General features: G+C 44.9%; 1 protein-coding gene across 1 annotated transcript; it reads right to left on the bottom strand.

Annotated features, from left to right (window-relative positions):
- Nucleotides 1–6,242: 6,242 nt before the first annotated feature.
- LOC147991506 (protein FAR1-RELATED SEQUENCE 5-like) lies at nucleotides 6,243–8,316 on the bottom strand. Its single transcript, XM_087538699.1, has 5 exons — nucleotides 8,246–8,316; nucleotides 7,730–8,110; nucleotides 7,177–7,636; nucleotides 6,734–6,995; nucleotides 6,243–6,625 (listed from the first exon to the last, which is right to left on the bottom strand). The coding sequence occupies exons 1-5, from the start codon at nucleotides 8,314–8,316 to the stop codon at nucleotides 6,243–6,245; spliced, it is 1,557 nt and encodes a 518-aa protein (XP_087394825.1).
- Nucleotides 8,317–11,454: the final 3,138 nt, after the last annotated feature.

Below are 11,454 nucleotides of genomic sequence, written 5' to 3'. Positions count from 1 at the left end.
ATGGAAATGGGAGCGCTGGGAAGAAGCCAAATCCATTCAACAAACGACAAGTGAACCACGTTAACGTGGAGGAGGTTGAAGAGCAGCCGGACGCGGTAATAGGTAAGTTTTTGGTTAAGTCATTTACCGCTCTTGTTCTTTTCGATACCGGTGCATCGCATTCATACATATCACGGGGATTCGTGGATAAGTTTAAACTACCAACCCAAACCCTTAGGACCCCTCTTTTAGTAAGTTCACCCGGAGCAGAGTATATGGCCAGCCGATGGTGTGACCAGATACCCTTAACCATTGGCACACATGTTTTTCCGTCCGACCTAATTATCTTGGAGTCACAAGGACTGGATGTGATATTGGGTATGGACTGGATGTCAAAGTTTGGAGGAAGCATTGACTGTGCTAGTAAGTCGATTTATCTCACCACCCCGGAAGGAAAAAGGATTAAGTATATATCTAGGCATGTTCCTAGGAGGAGTCAAGTGAATGCCCTTACGAGAGTTGTTTAGGAGGAAGTGCCTGTAGGGAAGGATTACCCGGATGTTTTTCCAGAGGAGTTACTAGGCATGCCACCGGATAGAGACATTGAGTTTTTGATAGAGCTGTTGCCAGGTACAGGACCAATATCCAAGAGACCCTATCGGATGCCCGCAAATGATCTGGAAGAAATTAAGAAGCAGATCAAGGAGTTATTGGAGAAAGGATACATCCAAAGAAGTTCATCACCTTGGGGAGCCCCAGTACTTTTGGTTGAGAAGAAGGATAAATCCCTGAGGATGGTTGTTGATAATCGAGCATTAAATGAAGTGACTATTAAGAACAAGTACCCACTGCCGATGATCAACAATCTGTTTGATCAGTTATAAGGAGCTAAAGTGTTTTCGAAGATCGATTTGCGATCGGCGTATCATCAGTTGAAGATACGAGAGAAGGACATACCGAAGACAATGCTCACAACACGATATGGATTATACGAGTACACGGTCATGTCATTTGGACTGACTAACGCCCCTGCCTATTTCATGAGCATGATGAACAATGTGTTCATGGAGTATTTGGACAAGTTTGTTGTGGTGTTTATTGATGATATTATGGTATACTCGAAGAACGAGGAGGAGCACAAGCATTTGCGCTTAGTTCTCGAGAAACTCAGGGAACACCAGTTGTATGCTAAGTTTAGCAAATGCGAGTTTTGGTTGAAGGAAGTCGGGTTGCTTGGACATGTTATATCGGGAGAAGGTATAGCAGTAGACCCCAGCAAAATTCAGTTAGTCACTGAATGGTTGGCACCCACTTTAGTTAGCGAGATTCGCAGTTTTCTTAGACTCGCAGGTTATTATCGGAGGTTGATTGAGAACTTTTCCAAGATTGCAAAGCCAATGACTAAACTATTAAAGAAGGATACTAAGTTTAAATGGACAGGAGATTGCGAGGCAAGTTTCCAGGAGTTGAAGAAACGTTTGACTACAGTGCCGGTGCTAACACTTCCAGATATACATAAGGAGTTCCAAGTGTACTGCGATGCCTCACGCTTAGGACTTGGATGTGTGCTTATGCAGGAAGGGAGAGTTGTTTCGTATGCCTCACGACAACTAAAACCTCATGAGTTGAACTATGCCATGCATGATTGGGAGTTAGCAGCCGTAGTGCATGCATTGAAGACCTGGAGACATTACCTCATTGGAAACCGGTGTGATGTGTACACGGACCATAAGAGTTTGAAGTACATTTTCACCCAGAAGGAGCTGAACCTTCGACATGGGAGATGGTTGGAGCTTATAAAGGATTATGACATGAAGCTACACTATCATCCAGGAAAGGCCAATGTCGTAGCAGACGCTTTGAGCCGGAAGAGTTATGCTAATACCCTTGAAAGCAAGGGACTGCCGAAGGAATTGGCAGAGGACATCATGGAACTTCGATTGGAGATTGTTACTAGAGGATCCGTTGCAACAATGGAGGTCCAGTCGACATTGCTGGACAAGATTCGAGAAGCTCAGAAGGAGGACAAGGAGATTGCCGAGATAAAGGAGAAGATGGGCAAATGAAAGGCCAAAGGTTTTCCTGAGGATGAGCATGATACCTTATGGTTTGAGGACTAAATCTCTGTGCCCAATAACCAGGAGATCAGGAAGTTAATACTTCAAGAGGCCCATGACTCACCATACTCGAAACACCCCGGAAACACAAAGATTTATTTGGATTTGAAGGAATGTTTCTGGTGGACCGGTATGAAGAAGGATATTGCCGAGTATGCAGCCGTATGTGATGTATGTCAGCGCGTGAAGGCAGAGCATCAGAAGTCAGCAGGACTGTTACAGCCTATGTCGATACCTGAATGGAAGTGGGATAAACTGGGCATGGACTTTATCACCGGATTGCCCAGGACCAAAGCAGGATATGATTCCATATGGGTAGTAGTTGATCGCTTGACCAAAGTAGCTCACTTCATCCCAGTGAAAACCACCTATACAAGTGCAAAGTTGGCCAAGATATATATGTCCAGGATCGTATGTCTGCATGGAGTTCCGAGGACCATCGTATCTGATCGAGGAACACAGTTTACCTCAAAGTTTTGGCACCAGTTGCACCAGACCCTGGGAATGAGATTGGAGTTTAGTACAACATTTCACCCGCAGACGGATGGACAAACAGAGAGAGTCAACCAAATTCTGGAGGACATGTTGAGAGCCTGTGCGCTAGATTATGGATCTAGTTGGGATGAGAATTTGCCATACGTAGAGTTTGCATACAACAATAGCAATCAAGCCAGTTTAAAGATGGCACCGTTTGAAGCCCTGTATGGACGAAGGTGCAGAACACCGTTAATGTGGGACGAGGTAGGAGACCGACAGTTGTTTGGACCAGACTTGATCAAGGAATCTGAGGAGAAGGTTAAATTGATTCGTGACAGACTGAAGATTTCTCAGTCCAGGCAGAAGAGTTATGCTGACTCAAAACGCAAGGAGGTAACCTATGAAATTGGAGATCGAGCATATCTGTGAGTATCACCCTTGCGAGGAGTGAAACGTTTTGGAGTTAAGGGAAAGTTAGCCCCGAGATTTGTAGGACCGTATCATATTTTGGAACGGATGGGTGAATTTGCCTACAAGTTGGAGTTACCCGAGGGATTGTCAGGAGTTCATGACGTGTTTCACGTTTCACAGCTGAAGAAGTGTCATGCTGAGATGGCAGATATACCGCTAAGAGATACAGTACCCCTGGAGGCGATTCTGTTGGACAATGATTTGACTTATGAGGAGAAACCAATTAAGATTCTTGAGTTTGCCAGCAGAGTCACCTGCAGTAAGGTTATCAAGTTTTGTACGGTTCAGTGGAGCCACCATACCAAGAATGAAGCCACCTCGGAACGAGAGGACGATCTCCGCAAGGACAACCCGCACCTATTTTCTAGCTAGCCCGAATCTCAAGGGCGAGATTCATCTTAAGGGGGGTAGGTTTGTAACATCCCAAATTTTCAATTTGGAATGTTATACATTAGATCATCATTGCATATCATGTTTTACTCCTTTTCCGTTCTGTAATCCTCGAAATCCTAAGAAACTCAAGGACCCTCGGAGAGAGTTGGGGATTTCCCGGTTTTCATATTTGATTCTTTTATCAAATTTTGAAACGAAGATTTTGGTTTTAATTATTTTTCTCTCAGAAAATATTTCATATTAAAATACAAGAGAGGAGATAATATGACTTCTCCAAAATAAATGAAATGGAGGAAAAATATTAAAATCAAATATTTGTTCTATTTGGATTTTATTGCAATTTTGTTTGCATTAGAAAAATTGCACATTTTCAAAATTTCATTTTAGGGCCAAGAAAATGTTCATCTCGTTCTAAATATTTTATTTAGACGGTGAAAATTTATTTTGGCACTTTTAGATTTTTATTTATTTTTCTAAGATTTTTTTTTCGGTCGGCGAAATTATTTATATATATATATATAAAAGTTCCCGTGCCCGACTGGGCCTAAGGCCCAGCCGAGCCAGGCCGCAGCCGCCGCCGCCTCCCCCGCGCGTGCTGCCTCACCGCCGCTCGGACTAGGAGTCCGAGCCGGACTCCGTCGCCGCCGCCTTGGCTCCTACTCCAAGCCGCCCCGCCCCGCCCCTTTATATACGCGCCGCCCGAGCCCCCCCACCCCCACAACCCCGCCGCCCCGCGCCAACCCCGCCGCCCGCGCCAACCCCGCCGCCCGCGCTAGCCGTCGCCGCCGCCGCTTGCCACCGCCGCCGAACGCCGCCACCACCCCGCGAGCCGCCGCTCCGCGCCGCAGCTCGCCTCGCCAGACCTCTTGCCGGAGGTAGTCGCCGGACTACGCCGCCGGTTTTTTTATAAAAATCGTTCGGTTTTTTTAGAAACCCTAGATCCGTTTTTTTTCGGATTCGCCGGTTTTCTCGGTTCTTCTAGTTAGCGAACGTTCGTTCGAACATTCGTTTTAACGAACGGTTCTTCGCGCATTAGAAACAGCTAACGAACGCTCATTCGTTAGCCTGTTCGTCAGTTTTCTTATATCGGATTTATTCCACGATTTTCTCTGATCGGGATTTCTGATCCGATCATAGTTTCTGTTTATCTTTTTGCTCGTTAGTCGGAATCAGGCGATTCAAGCGCCTAGAGTTTCATCTCGAAACCCTATTTCCGTTTAACCAACTCAAACAAGTTTTCTCTACTGTAAAATTTAACCTAGTTTCAGATTAGAAAATGGAGCTTCTTTCTTTCGCCGTTTGAGTTTCGTTGCTCCGTTTGATTTGAATCTTTTTGCGGACCGGAGTTCTTAATTTGAACTTTCTGGTCAACCTCTTTTATTTGAGTTTTGCTCATGAATCGTTGCTTGTTACTTATGTATGCTATTGTTTGCTTGCGATAGAACACCCGGAGTGCGAAGCATGCTACTACGAGTCCCTAGGTTTCGCAGATCGTCAGCAAGGCAAGCAACACTTTGATCATACCCCTTTATCACCCAGTTTTTATGCATTAGTTCCAATCCTCAAACATTGCATGATTAGGATGTCATTAACTTGTGGGTTGGGAAGTAGTTGATGAGGTAGAACCTATTGCCCTGTTACATTCAAACCCTTGGGAGTTAGTCTACGCGTTGCTTATATTACTATGCTATGCTATGCTCGTAGACGTGGTTTGGGTTTGAGTGAAATCCATGACAGATGTGAGATTGTTAAATTAACGGTTCAACTTAAGGTGGCAACTTAATTAAACAACTGGGTGGATTGAGGCACCTGGAGTACCCAGTGTTGCCTGTATTTTTTGGAAATCCCGGAATACCCGTGTGATCTTCCTATGGACCGCCACCCAGGCTCAAAGGGAACTGAGATGATTCATGCTAGAAACTTCCGTGTGCAGCCACAAGCTATTATGGGCTCTAGCATAGTTGAGTAAGTTACGTGAAGCTCTTGAAGAGGCAGATCAACAGGTAGTGGGATGTAGGTTTGGTATGGTCTGTCCGGAGTAGAGAGTTAATGTTTCTGAAAGACTGTGTCTCGGTCATCCGTTTCTCAAACACCCTATAGTGCGAGAAATCCAATGGAGGAGATCGATTCTTGTGGGGAAAAGTGCGCAAACCTCTGCAGAGTGTACAATCTAATCATGGTTAGCCGTGTCCCCGGTTATGGACAATTCTTGAGTATCTAGTACTTGGGTTATCACATGTATCTCATCATGTTTAATTAATATTGTTGGGTTGTTAATCACTTTAATTGGGATTGAGTTGGAGGAACCTTCTCAATGATGTTTCAACTACCATGATAGTAAAATTAAAATATGTTTCTTTGTTGTAGGAAAAAATTGGCTTTTCGCAAAAACTGTAAACCATAGAGCTTTCCACCAGCCATATATGCATGTAGTGATAGCATTATTCTGTTCTTGCTCTACTGTGTTATGTTGCCAGCATATTTCATGTGCTGACCCGTTTTCGGGCTACAACGTATTATGTTGCAGACTTTTTAGACGAGGAGTAAGGTTCGTTAGGTCGTTGCCGTGCAGCTCAGCTATGCCGTTGGAGTTGATGGACTCACTTTATCTTCCAAGCCTTCCGCTGTTATCATATTAGATGGCCTTAAGCCATATTATTGTAATAAGTTCTCTCTTGAGACATTCGATGTAATAAGTGTGTGATTGCTACTCTGTTATAAATCCTTCGAGTACTGTGTGTGTCAGCATTACCGATCCAGGGATGACACTGAAGCACAGAGACTTGACCATCCGAGGTCGGGTCGCTACACAACAGCTCCCATATAATTCATCTCGGATAACATTGTAGCAATATCCTTCTCAATGGCATCATTGTCCGCCACACCTCCATTTTCAGCAGAATGCATGGCGTCGAGTTCTTGTTCAAGTTTGTCCATGACGACCCGCGACCTCGCCATTTGCTCTTGGCTTCTCAAACTTTTTCTGTGCACCCTCATGTTGAGCGTCAGGAGTGAGCTTTCAATGCAGTATTGGGATGCCTTGTTTAACGCTACTGTCCTCAAGTCATTTATGTTGAATGTTGGCTGGATGTTCGGGCGTTTGGTGTATCTCCTGAGGATATATTTCTCTGGAACGCTGGGAGCCTTAATTGTCTGCATCATGCACAAGACATGCACGCAGAAAATACCTGTATTTTGTTTTTGGAAGAGGTGCATGTTTTTTGTCATTTCATTTGAACAAAAACTTTGCAAATAAAGTAGTATAGTATGTAACATCTTTTTTTTGCAGTCCTCACCTGTGTTGTCCCATAGCCTGCACTCGCACTCATATGTTTCTCCCACAGGGTCTGCAACCACCTGGAACGCATGCTGAGACCATGCAGACAGATTTTGTGAGTTGTTGTAGCGCACGAGGTACTTTGTGGGCTCTTCCGTCTCTGTTGTCGTGAAGAGTGTGCTCAGTTTTAGGCTTTTTCTGATCTCGCTGTACACAGCTCGCGAGTAAACCTTTGCCATCTGGGTGTTAAACCCATAGAAGGTCAGCGTGTTTTGTTCCTTCTGCACATGCAAGAATGATGACCAAATTGTTAGTTTTCTCGCAGCAAAAACTTGTCTAACTAATAAAGTTTTACTTTAGTAAGCATGTTTTTTTGTCTCACGACAGGTGATAGAGCTATACCATGTTACCCATTGTCTCTTAGTTCTCTGTCTGCCTCCTGGTTTTGACGCAGGAGTTTACCTGGCTGACAAAGCGGTGTAGGTTTTGTCTCTCACTTACAAAGTTCTTCTTGAGCACATAGTTCATGCTCTCACTTCGCTGTGTGGATGTCATTTTGGCGCAGAAAATTTCTTTGAAGTAGGCTGATATCCATTTCTCACGCTCGTTCCACATGGCCAACATCGTGGCATCATCATGGAGGTTGTACCTATCGATGAGTCCTTTCCAGGCATCCTCAAACTCAGTTGGCATGAGGGGCCAGTTGAGGATTGATGTGAATTCTTCTTTCAAGTCTTCGTGCAGGTAGTACAGGTATGCAAGGTGTTCCCTGTACTTCTTCATAATGTGCCAGCGGCACAGCTTGTGTACTGTGTTCTTGAAAACTTTTGGAATCGCCAAAGCCATTGTCGGGCACTGGTCTGGTAATGAGAAAAGAGATGTGGAGTGGTCAGCATATGTTGGTGCATATATACAAATAGAACTGACATAAACATTTTTAATGGGTTATTTTCCTTTTAGTTTTTTGGAGGAAGGGGGTGCTGGTGGTGGTTGGGGGTGGTTTTCGCGGTTGTACCTATGAGGATGCATGTAGGAGCCTTCCCTCATGCACCTTAAAAACGTCTTGAACATCCATCTGAATGATTCTGCATCCTCATGTCGTATCATGGCGAAACCAAAGAATGCAGTCTGAAAGTGGTTGTTAGTACCGACAAACACCCCAAGTGGCATATGGTGCTTGTTGGTCTTATATGTGGTGTCAAATGTTACGCAGTCACCGAAGTCCTGATAGGCCCCTTGGCAGCTTGCATTCGCCCAGAATATGTTCTTAACTCTGTCGGACTCATCGAGTTGCATGTCATAGAAGAATTCCCTGTTTATAGCTTTCATCTCCCTAAATAAGTTGACAGTCTTTAGGACATCGTCCACATCATCCATCCTTGAATTTTTTGCTTTCCTGGACATTAAAAGTGAACAGTCATTCAAAAATGCATGTTGAACTGGCGTCAGGTCATGCGTTGTGTAATATGTTTGTACTGACAGAGGAAAAAGACATAGGCGGTTTATGGGAAGAGAACAAGTTTGTACTTACAGGTTAATCAGGTCTTTGGCATTCATTTCGAGGAAGTAGCTACCAGGGTCATCACCACCCAGTATGCTCATGATTTGCGCGTGTTCAATGCCTTTGAACTATAGGTACTTGACGTACTCCAAGATTGTTTTGTCAAAGTTTTTGTGGGAGTGCAAGAAGACAAGCATTTGCGGAGTGAGCTGTAGCCTGTGGTTGTGTTCCGAGACTATATCTTTTATGACAAGTGTTCCATCCTTTTCAATCTTCAGCCTCATTTTAGCCCCGCAGTTAGTCCTGGCTGTTGTTTTGTTCCGCTGTCTATTTGCTTCAGACACCTTCGAATGATAGACTCCATAGCACGTGCAATAAAGGTAGGCTCTGGTCTTAAACTTGGAGCCTTCCCTGACAGCAAAACCCGCGTGCTTCGCATAGAGGTTGTAGAAGTTCTTTGCTTCTTCAAAAGTTTCAAAGCGCATCTCTAGCCTTGGCAGAACATAAGCTTTAATGTTAGGTGGGTGCACGCAACAGTGAGCAAACAAAAATGCAGTTATGAAAATGTTTAGATGGGGTGGTCACAGTACCATGGTATGGACTGTGCTTGTATGGTTTTATTTCTATATGGATACTTACATGTGTATAGCTCTGTGCTGCCTCCGGTGTTTGCTGTTCACCCTGGTGTATGGGCGCTGGTGGTGTCACCCTTGGCACATGCAGCAATGCATCTCTTGGAGGGAGCAATGTTGACGAAGATCTCCGTCTCTCATTGTACGGCTGTCTCCCCTCAGATTCGTTGTGAGGTTGCTCCTGTCTATATGGCTCATATCTCATACTTTGGAACCTGCTAGAGCGGCCAAAATTTCTGTCTCTTTGGCCTGGTCTTCCCGTCGCAACCGCTTTTGCAGCACGGATGATTGATGTTGACGGAGCGACTGGTGGAAGCCTTGTTGCAACCCATCCACGGCTTCCTGTCCTTGGCTTTCTCCATGCGCTAGGGAAGGAAAACATTTGTTGTTGGGGATATTGTTGGCCTTGTTGCAACCCACGAGTGACAAATCTTGTATTTCTAGATATTGGTGTTTGCTGCATAGAAGAACTTGTCCGTGCTTCTGATGATTCCGGTGTATCTTGAAATCTGCTTGTATTGTTGAAGTATACAGGTGTTATTTCTGGTGTTACCCAACCAGGTGGTGCCCCATATCTGCTTGGCTCATCAAACGCTCGCTACCTGTGTCGCCTTGCTCGCTTCTGCAATGAAATTCAACAGTTTTGGGATTAATCTTTTCTGCATTTTTCTCGTATACATGCTATGGGTAACATGTCATGCACTGAAGGCATTGTACAAGTTGAACTTGCATCGATGGTTGTTAAACTTCAGAGATGTATGGATATGCATATATATAAAACTGATGCATGTCTTCTCTTTTGTTCATCTATAACTTATGCAAGTACACTAGAAGTACTCCTAGTTTATGTATCATTGAACTTACTGTGTAGCATGTGTATATTTTTTTCAACAACATTCTTTTTCACTAGTTCGAACTGACACAACTACACGGCATGCCCTACTAGAAATAACATGATACAACTTGCAGTGGCAGATGAACCTTGGACTGATGCATAAGTTTGTGTTTTTTGGTCTTGAACTGAAGCTGTCATATTAGAGGTACTGACAGTAACCTCGACATCCAAATTGTGCATCAAGTGGCCGCGGGTGTAATGAACTGATCAGGCATTTGCAATGTACTATCAGGTTCTTCTTTTCATAGCAGGTGTCGGTGTCAAAACTGGCGGATCTCGGGTAGGGGGTCCCGAACTGTGCGTCTAGGATCGATGGTAACAGGAGGCATGGGACACGATGTTTACCCAGGTTCGGGCCCTCTTGATGGAGGTAAAACCCTATGTCCTTCTTGATTAATATTGATGATATAGGTAGTACAAGAGTAGATCTACCACGAGATCAGAGAGGCTAAACCCTAGAAGCTAGCCTATGGTATGATTGTATGTATATATGATCTATCGACTAGCCAGGCCCTAGTTTATATAATGCACCAGAGGTCTAGGTTAACAAGAGTCCTAGCCGAATACGCCAGTGGGGAGAAGTCCTTGTCTTGATCGCCAAGTCTTATGGAATCTTCCTTGTATGCGGCAGCTGTCCGAACTGGCCCATGAGTATACGGCCACGGGGGTCCTCGGCCCAATCTATCAGATCGGAAGATGACGTGTTGAGTACCCCCTAGTCCAGGACAACGTCAGTACCCCCTGAACCGGTCTTCAAGTTAGGGACGCTCCTCGATTCTTCCGAACCGTTCTTCATCTTCGGTCGTCGGTCTTGAAAACTGGTTCAACAAATCTTCTTTATCTTCGATCTTGAGGATCGCCGAAATGCATTCGACGGGTTTACACGTCGGGTATCCGAGGAGCCCCTTTAAGTTTCTGGCCTTTATCAATGGCTTGTTATTTTTATGCCATACCTCGGGTTTGAAGTTGTTCCCGGGCGGCAGCGTCCTCTTGCGTCCGAGCTCCAACGCCGGACTGTATTCGAGGTATCTTTTGCAATCGAGCACCAACGCCGGACCGCTTCCCAGCTCTAATGCCGGAATGTATCCGAGCTCCAACGCCGGACTATGTATCCGAGCTCCAACGCCGGATTGTATATCCGAGCTCCAACCCGGAGTATATACGAGGTGTCATAAATCACCTTGGTTCAAAGAAGTTTGAAGGAGTTTAGCCGAGCTTAATGCTGGAAATGCCCTCTATGGAGCCAGCCACTAGCACCCGAGCTTTATGTCGGGCTGCTTCCGAGGTGGTGCACCACCCCGAATGTGGGCCAATTTTTGTGAATATTTTTTATTGGTGCAATTTATTCTCTGCCGAGATATATAGCCAGTAGCCCTCAAGGTGTGTATCGGTCTAAAACCCGAGATGCACCTGAAGGATGGCATAAGACCGCTGATCCCAGTAGCCGCTGAGACTCAGGTTGATTTGCAAAATCGGCCTAAGGATCAAGTCCAAGCTCGGCAGAATACTTCGGGACACTAAAAGCGGCGTGCTCAGTCCTCGAGACTCAGGTTGGGTGCGGCCGACCAACCTGAGGATCAAAATCTCCTCAGAAACTATATTGCACATAAAATTTTCTGCATTGGTCAAGCAATGCAGTTGCCCCCGAGACACTAGTCGGGTGGCAACACCAGATCAGGGGATCGATGTGCCCCTTTAATATTTGTAAATAA

Source organism: Triticum urartu, chromosome 1A (assembly GCF_056163025.1).
Source record: "Triticum urartu cultivar PI428250 chromosome 1A, HENAU_Tu73, whole genome shotgun sequence".
NCBI lineage: Eukaryota > Viridiplantae > Streptophyta > Magnoliopsida > Poales > Poaceae > Triticum > Triticum urartu.
This window is presented reverse-complemented; position numbering and strand designations above follow the sequence as displayed.

Excerpts from the sequence above, each read along its gene's own strand:
- LOC147991506 (XM_087538699.1), bottom strand. The coding sequence starts at position 8,316 with ATGAGCATACTGGGTGGTGATGACCCTGGTAGCTACTTCCTCGAAATG. Across the intron at positions 7,637-7,729 it reads TCCTACATGCATCCTCATAG|TTCTATTTGTATATATGCAC; the intron begins GTACAACCGCGA and ends TGTTTATGTCAG. Across the intron at positions 6,626-6,733 it reads CAGGCTATGGGACAACACAG|GTATTTTCTGCGTGCATGTC; the intron begins GTGAGGACTGCA and ends AACAAAATACAG.